The sequence below is a fragment of the Scyliorhinus torazame genome, chromosome 5 (genome assembly GCF_047496885.1).
Source record: "Scyliorhinus torazame isolate Kashiwa2021f chromosome 5, sScyTor2.1, whole genome shotgun sequence".
Classification (NCBI taxonomy): domain Eukaryota; kingdom Metazoa; phylum Chordata; class Chondrichthyes; order Carcharhiniformes; family Scyliorhinidae; genus Scyliorhinus; species Scyliorhinus torazame.
Window position 1 is genome coordinate 149,417,870 of NC_092711.1, and position 18,359 is coordinate 149,436,228.

The 18,359-nt window shown below is 46.1% G+C and overlaps 2 protein-coding genes across 2 annotated transcripts in view; one reads left to right on the forward strand and one right to left on the reverse strand.

Annotated features, from left to right (window-relative positions):
- Positions 1-18,359, reverse strand: part of LOC140420057 (uncharacterized) — a 263,088-nt gene that overhangs the window by 212,098 nt on the left and 32,631 nt on the right. The gene's annotated exons all lie outside the window — the stretch shown is intronic.
- Positions 2,910-17,926, forward strand: LOC140417965 (uncharacterized). The gene is made up of 2 exons (XM_072501396.1): positions 2,910-2,957; positions 15,301-17,926. The coding sequence occupies exons 1-2, from the start codon at positions 2,910-2,912 to the stop codon at positions 16,216-16,218; spliced, it is 966 nt and encodes a 321-aa protein (XP_072357497.1). The 3' UTR covers positions 16,219-17,926.

Genomic DNA, 18,359 nt, shown 5'->3' on the forward strand with positions numbered 1-18,359 from the left:
CACCTGCTCTTGTTTTTACCAACCATCTGATCAAGCATGTTTTCTGACAACTGAACCTCAGCCTCCCTATTGGCACTCCTCAAATTCTGTTCCTCCTGTTTTAACTAGTGGTTTTGTGATCTGATTGCCACGCAATCAGGAAACACTCCCGGATATATTTCTTGCAACATCTCAGTTCCACTTTCCACTGGCTTTTCAACCATAGTAGGTTGCACTCCCCCCTGTGATCCAGCTATATTATTATCTCGGATAAATCTTATCCTAAAAAGGTAATTTTTCTTTTACTCCTACTGCCACTTCACCACTTTTCACCGAACTCTCTCACCATACCTTACATAGTGGCACACTACTGCTCTCACCACTAAATAATAATAATAATCGTTTATTGTCACAAGTAGGCTTCAATGAAGTTACTGTGAACATAAGAACATAAGAACTAGGAGCAGGAGTAGGCCATCTGGCCCCTCGAGCCTGCTCCACCATTCAATGAGATCATGGCTGATCTTTTGTGGACTCAGCTCCACTTTCCGTCCCGAACACCATAACCCTTAATCCCTTTATTCTTCAAAAAACTATCTACCTTTATCTTAAAAACGTTTAATGAAGGAGCCTCTACTGCTTCACTGGGCAAGGAATTCCATAGATTCACCACCCTTTGGGTGAAGAAGTTCCTCCTAAACTCAGTCCTAAATCTACTTCCCCTTATTTTGAGGCTATGCCCCCTAGTTCTGCTTTCACCCGCCAGTGGAAACAACCTGCCCGCATCTATCCTGTCTATTCCCTTCATAATCTTATATGTTTCTATAAGATCCCCCCTCATCCTTCTAAATTCCAACGAAAAGCCCCTAGTTGCCACATTCTGGCGCCTGTTTGGGGAGGCTGGTACAGGAATTCAATGCGCGCTGCTGGCATTATTCTGCATTACAAGACAGCTATTTAGCCCACTGTGCTAAACAAACCCCTAATTCCACAAATGACCACATTTTCTGCCCAAACTCCTCCCAAACCATTTCTCACTATTAAAGATTGACTTGCTCAAATATATTCAGAACTACCTGGAAATCAACGACACAGGTGAGGTTTCGGCGGAGTGTCTGGGAGGCAATGAAGGCGGTGGTTAGAGGGGAGCTGATCTTGATACAGGTCCACAGAGAGAAGGCCGACAGAGAAAGAGACGGACGGACTGATAAAGGAGATACTGCAGGTCGACAGGAGGTATGCGGAGAACTCAGAGGCAGGGCTTCTAAGGGAGCAACAGAGGCTACAGGCGGAGTTCGGCTTGTTAACTACAGGGAAGGTGATGGAGCAGCTGAGGAATGTGAGGGGGCGATATATGTACATGGTGAGAAGGCCAGCAGAATGCTTGCACAGCAGCTTAGAAAGAGGGAGGCAGCCAGGAAGAGAGGGAAAGTAAAGGATGGGGACGGGAACCTGACCGGAGACTCAGCAGGGGTGAATAAGGCGTTCAAGGAGTTTTACAGCAAGTTGTATGGGTCGGAACCCCCAGCTGGGCCGTAGGGGATGAGGCACTTTTTAGGGGGGCTGAAGTTCCCGAAGGTGGATGGGGGGTTTGGAGAAGGGCTGAGGACCCCGATTGGGTTGGAGGAAATAGCAGAGGGACTGAAGGCCATGCAGTCGGGTAAAACCCCGGGGCCAGACGGGTACCCAGTGGAGTTCTGTAAAACGTTCTCTGGGATATTGGGGTCGCTGTTGATGGGGACATACAATGAGGCAAGGGAACCTGGGGTGCTTCCCCCAACGATGTCACAGGCCACTATCTCATTGATCCTGAAGCGGGACAAGGATTCAGAGCTATGCGGAACCTATAGGTCATCCCTACTAAATGTGGACGCCAAACTGCTGGCCAAAATCTTGTCCTCTAGGATTGAAGACTGCGTTCCGGCCGTGATCGCGGAGGACCAGACGGGATTTGTTAAGGGTAGGCAGTTGGCGGCCAACATAAGAAGGATGTTAAATGTGATTATGATGCCCCCAGAAGGTAAGGACGTGAAGGTAGTGGTCGAATGGATGCAGAGAAGGCATTTGATTGGGTGGAATGGGGTATCTGCGGGAGGTACTGGGTGGTTTGGATTAGGGCGGGGCTTTATTGACTGGGTCAGGCAGTTGTATCAGGCTCCTGTTGCGAGCTACGGATGGACAGGTCAACATCGGACTATGTCAGGCTGCATCGGGGACGAGACAGGGATGCCCACTCCTGTTCGCGTTGGCCATAGAGCTGCTGGCAATTGCACTGAGAGCCTCAAGGGGCTGGTCCGGGAGGGAGTGGAACACAGAGTCTCGCTATATGCAGACGACCTGCTCCTATATATTTTGGACCCACTAGAGGGGATGGAAGAAATTATGAGGATTCTGGGGGAATTTGGCCAGTTTTCGGGTTATAAGCTGAATATGGGGAAAAGTGAGATGTTTGTGATCCAGGCAAAGGTCAGGAGAGGTGATTGGGGGAGCTGCCGTTTAGGGTGGTAGGGGGAAGCTTTCGATACCTAGGCATTCAGGTGGCGCGGGAATGGGAACGGCTACACATGTAAAATTTGGCCTGATTAGTGGACCAAATGAAGGACGATTTCCGAAGGTGGGACGCGCTTCCGTTGTCACTAGCTGGGGGTGTGCAGACAATGAAAATGACAGTCCTCCCGAGATTCCTGTTTGCGTTTCAGTGTCTCCCCATCTTTATTCCATGGTCCTTCTATAAACGGGTCAATAAGGTGATCACTGGCTTTGTGTGGGTGGGTAAAACCCCAGGAGTAAAAAAGGGGATGCTTGAGCGGAGCCGGGGAAAGGGCGGGCTGGTGCTGCTGAACTTTAGTTATTATTGGGCGGTGAATGTAGCCATGATCAGGAAGTGGGTGTTGGGGAGGGTTGGTATGGGAGCGTGTGGAGGCGGTATCATGCAACGGCACCAGTTTGGGGGCATTGATAACAGCGCCAAAGAGGAGGTAGAGGCTGCAAATCAAAAAATGGTTCTTATTTCTGAAAGTAACCATGTGCAAGAAAAGAGAGCATGTAAAGCTGGAGGGGTTGAAGAGGGTTTATTGATTAAAAATGAACCAAATATTTCCCTCAGCATTGACAATAGTGCTTGTTGTTTGACTGTAGGAAGTCTTTGAAATATGGATAAACATTCATTGGACAATCAGAAAAGACTGACTACATAACACGAGCTTTCAGAGCACAGCTCCTTCATCAGGTGATGAAGGAGCTGTGCTCCGAAAGCTAGTGATTCAAAACAAACATGTTGGACTTTAATCTGGTGTTGTAAGACTTCTTACTGAGCCCACTCCAGTCCAATGCTGGTATCTCCACATCATTACATTACACGAGACACAGAAAGGGGCATATGTCACAAAGATGCTGAAAGAGTATGAATAGAATTGAATGGAAATACCAAGCAGCACTTAGTTAACAAATCATGAAGTAAACATGAGAAATTCTAATAAAGCCACATCCTCCTCAGTTAGAAACTGAAATAAATTGCACGTTGAATATGTAGCGGAAACAACCAAAAATGCAGTGATCCACAGAACGCCAAGTAGAGTTTGACAGATTGACGGCCATGTTGGTGAGCGAACCAATGCTGGCCATCCCAGACATTTCCAGATCATATAAAATGGCCACAAATGCCAGTGACCTGGGAGTAGGGGCAGTGCTACTACAGGACAACAATGCGGGAATAAAGAGGCCAGGGAGGTATTTTTAGAAAAAAAACCAGTCTGTGCCAAAGAAAGTATTCCAACATTGAAGAGGCAGCCTTGGCTTGCTACTAACCCTTCAGCACTTCGTAGTACATGTCCAACATGACAATCAGCAAAGCATAGTTTACACAGACCATAATCTACTTGGATTTGTAGAGAAGTTTAAAACCTGGGACGCAAGATTATTCCATTGGAGTTTATTATGACAACAGTTCAATGTTACAATTGTACATATTCCTGGAATGGATAATGTGATTGCAGATGCTTTGTCATGGGTTTAAGGGCTGACTAGTTACCAATATAAAGACTAGGAAGGGAATTTGTATAATGGGGATGGATTGGACGTTTGTGATTTATGTCTTGCACACCTTACAATGAAACGTCCGATTGATTGATTTGATGTTGCCAATGAATTGGCCCAAAAAGCTGTGATCTGCCCAGTAACAGGTGGTGATTGGATATTATTCCATTGGAATGCTTTTCTGAGTCCCAAGATACCAGTTTGGTATCAGTTTTGACTCTGGCAGCTCGCTGATACATCTAACTCTCTCCAACAAGAACTAGCTAACTCTCCCCAGAAGGCCACTGTGAGGGCTGACTCTCTCTCCAGAAAGCTTGGTGGGTGCTGTATTCATGAGACTACAGGGGCTGAAAGACAAACTACAAACTGAAAGCAAAGTTTGATGTGAACGAAGATGCCTCTCCAGAAAAGTTTTAACTACTGCATTTTTAAAGTAGAGAGTACCTGAATGAATAAATCTCCAAAGAAGATCATTACAGACTGCAAACCAAAGACTTTAATCTGCAAGCTTGTTGTGAAGAAAGGCTCTTTCCTCCAATTTTGATTTTTTTTTTACCCCTTTCCATCCCTCTGTGGTTGTCTGTCTTGTGTGTGTGTGTGTGTATATATATAGAGAGAGGGTGGGGCAGGTTGACTTGGGTATTAGGTATTAACGTGTAGTTAATCAGTTGCATATACTGCATATTTTATGATAGTTCTTGTTATAAATGAACAGTAATCATGTTTACATTTTCTAAGTATCCTGCTGTAACCTCCTTAATAATGGATTCTCGCACTTTCCCTGTCACACATGTTAGGCTTTTTTATCTTTTTGGTCATTCTTTGCTGATTCTTAAAATCTGTCCAACCTTTAAGTGAACACTAACCTTTGCAAATTTGGATGGTGTTTCTTTCAATTTAATACAATCCTTGGCTTCCTTATTTAACCATGGATGATGCATTCTTCTCAAAGAGCCTTTCTTTCTCTCTGGGATAAATCTTTGCTGAGAGGTATTCAAAGTCATCCACTTCCGTACTGATGTCCCAACTTTTAACCTAGTTTCCCAAGTTCACGTTAGCCAGTTCTCCCTTCATACCCTTCAGAGTTATCTTTATTTAGTTTTTAAAACACTGGTCTTAGACCAGTCTTTAGTGTACCCCATTCTTTTTTTCCAATTAAAGGGCAATTTAACGTGGCCAATCCACCTACACTGCACACCTTTGGGTTGTGGGGGTGAGACCCACACAGACTTGAGGAGAATGTGTAAACACCACATGGGCAGTGACCCGGGGCCGGGATCGAACCCAGGTCCTCAGTGCCATGAGGCAGCAGTGCTAACCACTGCTCCACTGTGCCGCCCTTAGACCAGCACTTCTCACCTTTAAACTGAAAGTGGAATTCTATTATATTATGATCACTGTGGCTTAGAGGGTCCATCACTATGAAGTTATTGAATAATCGTGTTGCACATTACCAGGTCGAGGATAGTCTGCCTCCTGGTTGGCTCTAGAATGTACGGCTCTAAGAAATTGTTCCAAAAAGACTCTGAACCCATTTTTAAGGCTATTTTTGCGAATCTGATTCTCTTAATCGACATTAAAATTATCGGGGACCTTGATGATTGTTCCTCCGATGGTGTGTGTCCTTGTGTCTCTTCGGGTTCAATGCTCAGTTGAAGTTTCATCCACATACAGAACACCAGGAAGGTTTCTCCTCAATGTGAATGTTGTGATAATATTTCAGGCTTTACACAGTCAGTGCAGTGGAACTCTCACTTGGATGAGTCTTTGTGCCTTTCCAGTGAAAGTAATATTTAAATTATTTTAAAGCTGACAGATCATAACTTCTCCTTCTGGATTCAATGGTTAATGATATTCAGATCCTGATGAATTAAGTGAATCTGTCAGATTACAACGAGGTGCTTGCCTTGCAATTTCTGTCTTCAAATCCACCCATCTGATAAATGAGTTTACAAACGTCATCACTGTTAGTACAGGATAGAAATTAAGAACAGACAATTCTGTCTCCTATCCTCCCACCAGGATTTCTCCCACTGCTTATTTAAAAAGATTTAAAAAGCACAGGAGATTTAAAAAGAGCGGGAGCTGCGAGTCAGAACGGAGATTTTAAAAGATCGCGGCCTAGTTTCGGGAGCCGTTCGGAGGAGGAGCTGTCTCTGTCAGGGATAGAACCTGAGAACATCTAAGACACTCAGAAGGTAAGAAGGTAAGTAAGTGATTTTTACTCATTTTTACTTTTGTACCTTTTTCAAATTGTGTGTGTTGGGGGGAAACTGAAGTGACATCACAGAAAAGCTGTGACCTGAGTGGCTGGTTGGGAATCTACACTAAATTAAAAAAATTAAGCATTGGTAACTAATTAAACATAATTACTTAATTATAATTTAGAGGGGTATCTAAGCCAGAGATCGGAGAGTACTATATTTAGCTTTCGCATTTATATTAGAAATCTAGTGCTAGGAAACAGATAGTTAACAGTAACTTTAAAGAAAAATATATATAAATCTTTTTTTTTTTAACTTTTAATTTTAATTAATTGACGCAATGTCAGTTAGAGGGGTGCAGTGCTCTGACTGTGAGATGTGGCAGGTCCGGGAGGCTTCCAGCATCCCGGATGGCTTCATCTGCAGAAAGTGCACCCAACTGGAGCTACTCACAGACCGCATGGTTCGGTTGGAGCAGCAATTGGATGCACTTAGGAGAATGAAGGTGCCGGAAAGCGTCATAGATCGCAGTTATATAAATGTGGTCACACCCAAGGTGCAGGCAGAGAAATGGGTGACCACCAGAAAGGGCAGGCAGTCAGTGCAGGAATCCCCTGTGGTTGTCCCCCTCTCGAACAGGTATACCCCTTTGGATACTGTCGGGAGGGGGATAGCCTATCAGGGGAAAACAGCAGCAGCAAGAGCAGTGGCACCACGGCTGGCTCTGATATCCAGAAGGGAGGGTCAATGCACAGAAGAGCAATAGTAATAGGGGACTCTATAGTCAGGGGCACAGATAGGCGCTTCTGTGGACGTGAAAGAGACTCCAGGATGGTATGTTGCCTCCCTGGTGCCAGGGTCCAGGATGTCTCCGAACGGGTAGAGGGCATCCTGAAGGGGGAGGGCAAACAGGCAGAGGTCGTTGTACATATTGGTACTAACGACATAGGCAGGAAGGAGCATGAGATCCTGCAGCAGGAGTTCAGGGAGCTAGGCAGAAAGTTAAAAGACAGGACCTCTAGGGTTGTAATCTCGGGATTACTCCCTGTGCCACGTACCAGTGAGGCTAGAAATAGGAAGATAGAGCAGCTAAACACGTGGCTAAACAGCTGGTGTAGGAGGAAGGGTTTCCGTTATCTGGACCACTGGGAGCTCTTCCGGGGCAGGTGTGACCTATATAAGAAGGACGGGTTGCATCTAAACCGGAGAGGCATAAATATCCAGGCCGCGAGGTTTGCTAGTGTCACACGGGAGGGTTTAAACCAGTATGGCAGGGGGGTGGGCACGGGAGCAATAGGTCAGAAGGTGAGAGCATTGAGGGAGAACTAGGGAATAGGGACAGTGGGGCTCTGAGGCAGAGCAGACAGGGAGAAGTTGCTGAACACAGCGGGTCTGGTGGCCTGAAGTGCATATGTTTTAATGCAAGAAGTATTACGGGTAGGGCAGATGAACTTAGAACTTGGATTAGTACTTGGAACTATGATGTTGTTGCCATTACAGAGACCTGGTTGATGGAAGGGCAGGATTGGCAGCTAAACGTTCCAGGATTTAGATGTTTCAGGCGGGATAGAGGGGGATGTAAAAGGGGTGGTGGAGTTGCGCTACTGGTTCAGGAGAATATCACAGCTGTACTGCGAGAGGACACCTCAGAGGGCAGTGAGGCTATATGGGTAGAGATCAGGAATAAGAAGGGTGCAGTCACAATGTTGGGGGTTTACTACAGGCCTCCCAACAGCCAACGGGAGATAGAGGAGCAGATAGGTAGACAAATTTTGGAAAAGAGTAAAAACAACAGGGTTGTGGTGAGGGGAGACTTCAACTTCCCCAATATTGACTGGGACTCACTTAGTGCCAGGGGCTTAGACGGGGCGGAGTTTGTAAGGAGCATCCAGGAGGGCTTCTTAAAACAATATGTGGACAGTCCAACTAGGGAAGGGGTGGTACTGGACCTGGTATTGGGGAATGAGCCCGGCCAGGTGGTAGATGTTTCAGTAGGGGAGCATTTCGGGAACAGTGACCACAATTCAGTAAGTTTTACAGTGCTGGTGGACAAGGATAAGAGTGGTCCTAGGATGAATGTGCTAAATTGGGGGAAGGCTAATTATAACAATATTAGGCGGGAACTGAAGAACATAGATTGGTGGCGGATGTTTGAGGGCAAATCAACATCTGACATGTAGGAGGCTTTCAAGTGTCAGTTGAAAGGAATTCAGGATCAGCATGTTCCTGTCAGGAAGAAAGATAAATACGGCAATTTTCGGGAACCTTGGATAACGAGAGATATTGTAGGCCTCGTCAAAAAGAAAAAGGAGGCATTTGTCAGGGCTAAAAGGCTGGGAACAGACGAAGCCTGTGTGGAATATAAGGAAAGTAGGAAGGAACTTAAGCAAGGAGTCAGGAGGGCTAGAAGAGGTCACGAAAAGTCATTGGCAAATAGGGTTAAGGAAAATCCCAAGGCTTTTTACACGTACTTAAAAAGCAAGAGGGTAGCCAGGAAAAGGGTTGGCCCACTGAAGGATAGGCAAGGGAATCTATGTGTGGAGCCAGAGGAAATGGGCGAGCTACTAAATGAATACTTTGCATCAGTATTCACCAAAGAGAAGAAATTGGTAGATGTTGAGTCTGGAGAAGGGTATGTAGATAGCCTGGGTCACATTGAGATCCAAAAAGACGAGGTGTTGGGTGTCTTAAAAAATATTAAGGTAGATAAGTCCCCAGGGCCTGATGAGATCTACCCCAGAATGCTGAAGGATGCTGGAGAGGAAATTGCTGAGGCCTTAACAGAAATCTTTGGATCCTCACTGTCTTCAGGTGATGTCCCGGAGGACTGGAGAATAGCCAATGTTGGTCCTCTGTTTAAGAAGGGTAGCAAGTACTACTGGGCCGCCAATATTTCAATGGTGTGTAAGTGGATGGGAGAAGAGGAGGGAGCGGCGTGGAAGAGATTGGAGAGGGCGTCCTGCAGTGGGACTAGCCTACAAGCTATGGTGACGGCACCGTTGCCGCTCTCACCGAAGAAATACACTACAAGCCCGGTGGTGGTGGCTACATTGAAAATTTGGGGGCAGTGGAGATGGCATAGGGGAAAGACGGGAGCCTCGGTGCGGTCCCCGATAAGAAATAACCATAGGTTTGTTCCGGGGAGAATGGATGGGGGATTTGGAGCATGGCAAAAAGCAGGGGTAGCACATTTGAGAGATCTGTTCGTAGATGGGACGTTTGCGAGTCTGGGAGCGCTGACGGGAAAATATGGGTTGCCCCAAGGGAATGCATTTCGGTATATGCAACTGAGGGCTTTTGCGAGGCAACAGGTGAGGGAATTCCCGCAGCTCCCGACGCAGGAGGTGCAGGATAGAGTGATCTCAGAGACATGGGTGGGGGATGGTAAGGTGTCGGACATATATAGGGAAATGAGGGACGAGGGGGAGATCATGGTAGATGAGCTGAAAGGGAAATGGGAAGAAGAGCTGGGGGAGGAGATTGAGGAGGGGCTGTGGGCTGATGCCCTACGTAGGGTAAACTCATCGTCCTCGTGTGCCAGGCTAAGCCTGATACAATTTAAGGTGTTACACAGGGCGCATATGACTGGAGCACGGCTCAGTAAAATTTTTTGGGTAGAGGATAGGTGTGCGAGATGCTGGAGAAGCCCAGCGAATCACACCCACATGTTCTGGTCATGCCCGGCACTACAGGGGTTTTGGGTGGGGGTGGCAAAGGTGCTTTCGAAGGTGGTGGGGGTCCAGGTCGAACCAAGCTGGGGGTTGGCTATATTTGGGGTTGCAGAAGAGCTGGGAGTGCAGGAGGCGAGAGAGGCTGATGTTTTGGCATTTGCGTCCCTAGTAGCCCGGCGCAGGATATTGTTAATGTGGAAGGAAGCCAAACCCCGGGGTGTGGAGACCTGGATAAACGACATGGCAGGGTTTATAAAGTTAGAACGGATTAAGTTCGTACTAAGGGGTTCGGGTCAAGGGTTCACCAGGCGGTTGCAACCGTTCGTCGACTATCTCACAGAAAGATAGAGGGAATGGAAAAGAAGAAGACAACAGCAGCAACCCAGGGGGGAGGGGGGGGCGGAGGGGGAGGGGGGGGGAGGAATCGGACGGACTCTCAGGGATGTTATTGTATATGTATAGGCACTTGTTTTAGGTAATGTATATTGGACTGTTGGATTGTATCTTTGGAGAGTATTTATTTTTGACCAGGCAGTTGCCATTTAGTTTGGTTTTTGTTTCTGTTCATATATTATTTATTTATTTGTTTAAAACTGGCCACTTTTATTTATATTGCTTTATTGTTGTTTAAAAGAAACACTACGTACTGTTATGTTTGGCCAAAAAATCTTGAATAAAATATATTAAAAAAAAAAAAGGGTAGCAAGGATAATCCAGGGAACTACAGGCCGGTGAGCCTTACTTCAGTGGTAGGGAAATTACTGGAGAGAATTCTTCGAGACAGGATCTACTCCCATTTGGAAGCAAATGGACGTATTAGTGAGAGGCAGCATGGTTTTGTGAAGGGCAGGTGGTGTCTCATTAACTTGATAGAGTTTTTCGAGGAGGTCACTAAGATGATTGATGCAGGTAGGGCAGTGGCTGTTGTCTATATGGACTTCAGTAAGGCCTTTGACAAGGTCCCTCATGGTAGACTAGTACAAAAGGTGAAGTCACACGGTATCAGGGGTGAGCTGGCAAGGTGGATACAGAACTGGCTAGGTCATAGAAGGCAGAGAGTAGCAATGGAAGGATGCTTTTCTAATTGGAGGGCTGTGACCAGTGGTGTTCCACAGGGATCAGTGTTGGGACTTTTGCTGTTTGTAGTATATATAAATGATTTGGAGGAAAATGTAACTGGTCTGATTAGTAAGTTTGCAGACGATACAAAGGTTGGTGGAATTGCGAATAGCGATGAGGACTGTCAGAGGATACAGCAGGATTTAGATTGTTTGGAGACTTGGGCGGAGAGATGGCAGATGGAGTTTAATCCGGACAAATGTGAGGTAATGCATTTTGGAAGGTCTAATGCAGGTAGGGAATATACAGTGAATGGTAAAACCCTCAAGAGTATTGAAAGTCAAAGAGATCTAGGAGTACAGGTCCACAGTTCACTGAAAGGGGCAACACAGGTGGAGAAGGTAGTCAAGAAGGCAAACGGCATGCTTGCCTTCATTGGCAGGGGCATTGAGTATAAGAATTGGCAAGTCATGTTGCAGCTGTATAGAACCCTAGTTAGGCCACACTTGGAGTATAGTGTTCAATTCTGGTCGCCACACTACCAGAAGGATGTGGTGGCTTTAGAGAGGGTGCAGAAGAGATTTACCAGAATGTTGCCTGGTATGGAGGGCATTAGCTCTGAGGAGCGGTTGAATAAACTCGGTTTGTTCTCCCTGGAACGAAGGAGGTTGAGGGGCGACCTGATAGAGGTCTACAAAATTATGAGGGGCATAGACAGAGTGGATAGTCAGAGGTTTTTCCCCGGGATAGCGGTGTCAATTACTAGGGGGCATAGGTTTAAGGTGAGAGGGGCAAGGTTTAGAGTAGATGTACGAGGCAAGTATTTTACGCAGAGGGTAGTGGGTGCCTGGAACTCGCTACCGGAGGAGGTGGTGGAAGCAGGGACGGTAGTGACATTTAAGGGGCATCTTGACAAATACATGAATAGGATGGGAATAGAGGGATACGGACCCAGGAAGTGTAGAAGATTGTAGTTTAGTCGGGCAGCATGGTCGGCACGGGCTTGGAGGGCCGAAGGGCCTGTTCCTGTGCTGTATATTTCTTTGTTCTTTGTTCTTTTGTTCTTTATCCCCAATTCTCCTCCCCTGAAGGTTCTGACTCTCGGGTTCAGTTTCACGCTCACTTATTGTCCTCCCCAATATGTCACCCATGTGTCTAAATCTTTACACCTGGAGTTTTGCTAAGGGGGGCTCGCAATCAAATCCAGTGACTATCTACGTGTACTTTGTATCACTGTGGGGTCACTGCCCTCCCACCCCTACTTTACACCCAGGAGTTTGGAAACTCGACTTTGGGTAAGTAATTGCGGCCGCATCTCCCACAATCCCCAGCGCTGGTGAAACCGCTCTATCCACCGCGCCGGCCCAGGACTACGCATGTTCAAGAGGGAGGGGAAGCTGCGCATGTGCAGAGTGGCGCCCACCCCCCTGAACTTCCTGCTACGATATTGACCAATAGAAAAATTTGGAGGACCGGAAGGACTCTGACCCTCCAGCTAATCAGAGGGCGGATTTTGTGAGAATGAAGATTGAGCTTCACACAGACTGAAACGGCCTCCTGTCTCCAATATCTGTGAGTAAAACACTTACTTTTCTCCCTCTTTCCATTTCTTATCTCATTCTGACCTTCAATTGGCGACTCGCAGCAACTGAAGGGAAAGGAAGTGAATCCAGGGAGGGTGCAGACTCTGGAAAGGTTGGCCCAGGTCTCTCTCTCTCTCTTAAAGTAAGAACAGTATGAAGTCTCACAACACCAGGTTAAAGTCCAACAGGTTTGTTTCGATGTCACTAGCTTTCGGAGCGCTGCTCCTTCCTCAGGTGAATGAAGAGGTCTGTTCCAGAAACATATATAGACAGATTCAAAGATGCCAGACAATGCTTGGAATACGAGCATTAGCAGGTGATTAAATCTTTACAGATCCAGAGATGGGGTAACCCCAGGTTAAAGAGGTGTGAATTGTGTCAAGCCAGGACAGTTGGGAGAATTTCGCAGGCCAGATGGTGGGGGATGAATGTAATGCGACATGAATCCCAGGTCCCGGTTGAGGCCGCACTCCTGTGTGCAGAACTTGGCTATAAGTTTCTGCTCGGCGATTCTGCGTTGTCACGCGTCCTGAAGGCCGCCTGACATTAATAAGTTCCATCCAACCATCAGACTCACCATGGACTACTCTCCAAAATCAGTTGCATTCTTGGACACACACGTCTCCATCAAGGACGGTCACCTCAGTACTTCGCTTTACCGCAAACCCACGGATAACTTCACGATGCTCCACTTCTCCAGCTTCCATCCTAAACACATTAAAGAAGCCATCCCCTATGGACAAGCTCTCCGTATACACAGGATCTGCTCAGACGAGGAGGAGCGTAACAGACATCTACAGACGTTGAAAGATGCCCTCGTACGAACGGGATATGGTGCTCGACTCATCGATCGACAGTTCCAATGCACCACAGCAAAAAACCGCACCAACCTCCTCTGAAGACAAACATGGGACACAACCGACAGAATACCCTTCATCGTCCAGTACTTCCCCGGTGCGGAGAAACTACGACATCTTGTTCACAGCCTTCAACACATCATCGATGAAGATGAACATCTTGCCAAGGTCATCCCCACACCCCCACTACTTGCCTTCAAACAACTGCACAACCTCAAACAAACCATTGTTTGCAGCAAACTACCCAGCCTTCAGAACAGTGACCATGACACCACACAACCCTGCCATGGCAAAATCTGCAAGATGTGCCAGATCATCGACATGGATACAACCATTACACATGAGAACACCACCCACCCAGGTATGCGGTACATACTCGTGCGACTCGGCCAACGTTGTCTACCTCATACACTGCGGAAAGGATGTCCCGAAGCGTGGTACATTGGCGAGACCGTGCAGACGCTGCAACAACGAATGAACGGACATCGCGCGACAATCACCAGGCAGGAATGTTCCCTTCCAGTCAGGGAACACTTCAGCAGCCAAGGGCATTCAGCCTCTGATCTCCGGGTTAGCGTTCTCCAAGGCGGCCTTCAGGACGCGCGACAACGCAGAATCGCCGAGCAGAAACTTATAGCCAAGTTCCGCACACATGAGTGCGGCCTCAACCGGGACCTGGGATTCATGTCGCATTACATTCATCCCCCACCATCTGGCCTGCAAAATCCTCCCAACTGTCCAGGCTTGACACAATTCACACCTCTTTAACCTGGGGTTACCCCATCTCTGTATCCGTAAAGATTTAATCACCTGCTAATGCTCGTATTCTAAGCATTGTCTGGCATCTTTGAATCTGTCTATATATATGTTTCTGGAACATACCTCTTCATTCACCTGAGAAAGGAGCAGCGCTCCGAAAGCTAGTGACATCGAAACAAACCTGTTGGACTTCAACCTGGTGTTGTAAGACTTCTTACTGTGCTCACCCTAGTCCAACGCCGGCATCTCCATATCATCTCTTGAAGACATTTGCTCCCTCAGCTTGACACATTACGACACTTGGATTTCATTCAGCAGCCCAATCCATGCCGACTGTAGAGAAAGCAAATCAGTCCTATCCCCCTCAATATCCCTGTTACTCTGCAAGTTTATTTCCTCACACTTTTATTTTGAAATGATGATTGTCTGTGCTTCCTCCACCCTCATAGGCAGCGAGTTGCAGATCTCTCGCATCTCACTGTTGAAATAACTATCTCCTTCACAGCCCCATCAGTCTCCCCTCCTGTCATCAAGTCCTATATATTACACACATTTTTAGTGCGGTATTATTGAGTGTTTACTGGGAAAAGCAGAACGAGAATGGAGGGAGAATGTGTGCGATGGAGATTCACAGCTTTTGGGAAACAAGAGATGAAAGAATGTTCCATAGCAACTAGAATTGTCTGTTCTGAATTTCTATCCTGCACTGACAGTGATGTCTTTTGTAAACAGTTTTTACAGAATATTAGAAGAGGACGAATTCCAGTCAGATATCGCAGACGTCACGACGCGATCTGACAGAGTCACTCGATTCTTTGGGACTGAATATTATCAGACTTTGAATCTAGGAGAAGAAAAGTTTGTCTCCTCTGTTGGCTTCAAAGGATTTTCAGCAACTTTGCAACCTGAAAAGCACCGAGACACACACACCTGAGTGAGAGTGTCCCAGTGCAGATATTGAATGAGCTTTAACCAGCCACACAGCCCAAAGAAACATCACACCATTCAGAGAGGGGAAAATCCATACACGTGTTCGCTGTGAAGACAAGGTTTCAACTGATCATCAGACCTGGAGAGAGTCACATATTGCATGGAGCAACCATGGAAATGTGAGGACTGTGGCAAGAGATTCAAATACCCGTCATAACTGGAGGCTCATCGCCGCCGTCACACTGGGGAGAGACCGTTCATCTGCCCTGAGTGTGGAAGCGGTTTGAGTCATTTATCCACCTTGCAATCCCACCAGCGAATTCACACTGGGGAGAGGCCGTTCACTTGCCTTGAGTGTGGGCAGGGATTTACTCAGTCATCCAACCTATTGAGACATCAGCGAATTCACACTGGGGAGAGACCATTCACCTGCCCTGAGTGTGGGAAGGGATTCAGTAATTCATCAGACCTGCATAAACACCAGCGAATTCACACTGGGGAGAGACCATTCACCTGTCCTGAGTGTGGGAAGGGATTCAGTAATTCATCAGACCTGTATAAACATGAGCAAATTCACACTGGGGAAAGGCCATTTACTTGCTCTGAATGTGGGAAGGGATTCAGTGATTCATCTAAACTGCTGCGACACAAGCGAGTTCACACTGGGGATAGGCCATTCACCTGCTCCGTGTGTGGTAAGGGATTCAGTGCTTTACCGACTCTACTGACACACCAGCGAGTACACACTGGGGATAGGCCGTTCACCTGCTCCGTGTGTGGTAAGGGATTCGGTGCTTTACCGACTCTACTGACACACCAGCGAGTACACACTGGGGAGAGGCCTTTCACCTGTTCTGAGTGTGAGAAGGCTTTCACTCATTCATGCAGCTTGCAGGAACACAGGCGAGTTCACACTGGGGAGAGGCTGTTCTCCTGTTCTGAGTGTGGGAAAGGATTCACTTGGTCTGCACACGTGCTGAGACACCAGTGTGTTCACACCGGGGAGAGCCCATTCACCTGCTCTGAGTGTGGAAAGGGATTCACTCAGTTACCGCATCTGCAGACACATCAACGCATTCACAAGTCATTACAAAGGTTGGATTCTGCTGTTTTTGCTGCTGTTAATCACATCCAGGACTGAGCCATGTTCATTCTGACACTTGGTGAAGTGGGAGCGTCGGAGGCTTTCTTTCTGCTGGACTGGTCGGTCTCACGACTTTGCTTCCAGTGGGCTGGTGCTCTTTGAGCCTGGGAGAGCACATTTCCTCTGAAATGATCCACAAAAGCTGATGCAGGACATGTATTTTATCATGGATAGTAAATAACGTTTTTCCCCCATTACAGGTAGATCTAAAATAAATACATGAAGAACTGGAAAAACACAGCAGGTCTGGCAGCATCTGTGGAGAGAAACAGAGTTAACGTTTCACGTCCAATGAAACTCTACTTCAGAACTAAAGAGAGGGAGAAATGTGATGGGTTTGAAGCTGGTGAGAAAGGGGGAAGGGTGTAAGATCTACACTTTCCTGTTGTTGCATATATTAAGTAACGCCGACCGTTTCGGGTGCCATGTAATTTTATTTGGTATCTATTGATTGATTATAACAGAAATTCTTATTCCAGAATTTACAAGGTTCTCAGTTCAGCCCTTGCCTGCAAAAGACTGTTTTGAGAATCAGATTATCCTTAGTAACTTACAGAATGACTTGAATTCAAAATACAATGTAATGGTTTCTTTGCTCAAAGCAAACAGCCACATAGGTTAGAAATAGAGATGGAAAATATGAAACAAAGATAATAGATCACTTCTTAGGCAAAACATATTGGATGATTCTAGAATAGAATACCCTAAAACTATTACCTTTAAGGAATTTGTTCTGAGTCTAAGTCAATCTATTCCTGCCCCTGTAATATGCTGATTAGTTTGGATGGGTCTTCAATACATTTGGTTCGATGATTGGGTTGTCAATCTTCAATATGCAACATTATCAGTCTTGTTGCATATTCAAATGTTTTAGTGTGTGTTGGTGTGCAAAATCTGTTCTGATCATTGCACTGGTCTGCGCTTTGTCTTTTATGATTCCTTCTTTCGGCCAATGGAAGGCTTATATGAACTCTAATGTCAACCTAACCTTCAATAGAAATGTTGCACTTGCTCAGCTTGTTGCCAGCTGTTCCTTGCCAACAGATATTCATTTTGCAGAAGCAAGCAATATCCATTTTGCAAAGGCAAGCAATATCCATTTTGCACAGTCATGATGGAATCCATTTTCCATAGTTTCTGATTGAGCTTTTTAAGTCAATTATTAATTCGATTTATTAATTAACCCTCTTTTAACTAAAATAAATAGTTAGTTTCTTTCAGAGGGTCAGGTAGAACAAAAGGTAAAGTCAGGGATTGGTTGGAGGGTGGGTAAGATTAAATGTCAAAAATGTCCTGGAACAAAACGGAAAGGGAGAGGTAATGGTTGTAGTAAAGAATCAAAGCATTGGTCCAACGTAAGTGTTAATGGCAAAATAAAGGACAGCTCTGTCTGAGAGGCTGTTGGTCCAGCTTGTGTTGGGCTTCTCTGGAACATTGCAGCAGGCCGAGGAAGGAAATGTGAGCCTGAGAGCAAGGTGGTGAATTCTACTGGCAGCAAGCGGAAGGTCAGGGTCATGCTTGTGGACGGAGCGGAGGTTTCCACAAAGAGGGCAGGGAACAGGCTCCAGATGAATTAAAGAGAAACCATTTGTGTCCAGAATATTGTGAATATCCTTTTACTCTGGTTGTCTATGATCCTCAAGTCATTTTCTGGACTTTATTTCCCGTGTTCTGCTTCATTAATAAACTTTTATCAGTAAAAACATTTGATTTTTCTGGACTTTTCATAATTAGATTGATGTACTTTAGGGAAAGTGGGTGAGGGGTTGACAGGCTCTTTAACAGAAAGTGAATCCCTCTCAGATAATTGGCAAAGGAGCCAGAGGGGGAGATGAGATTTTATTTTATTTGACACAGCGAGTTGTTCTGATCTGTTTGAAAGCAGATTCAATGGTATCTTTCCAAAGGGTGAATATTTGAATGGGAAGAATTTGCAGGGTTCTGGGGAAAGATCAGAGTAGTTGGACGAATCAGAGAGACCTTTCAAAGAGATAGCAGGGACACAATGGGTCAAATGGTCTCCTCCTGCAGCCTGTGAATCTGAGCCTCCTGCTTTTGTGCAGGTTAAAAGGGACAGATTTCATTGCAGCCTCTTCCCTGTATATGTATTTAAAGAGATGGGTTTCTCTTTAGCTCTG

What these genes read in the sequence shown, in the direction of transcription:
- LOC140417965 (XM_072501396.1), top strand. Translation starts at nt 2,910, where the DNA reads ATGCAACGGCACCAGTTTGGGGGCATTGATAACAGCGCCAAAGAGGAG. An exon ending in ATAACAGCGCCAAAGAGGAG is followed by an intron (nt 2,958 to 15,300) that starts GTAGAGGCTGCA and finishes TCATAACTGGAG; the next exon opens with GCTCATCGCCGCCGTCACAC.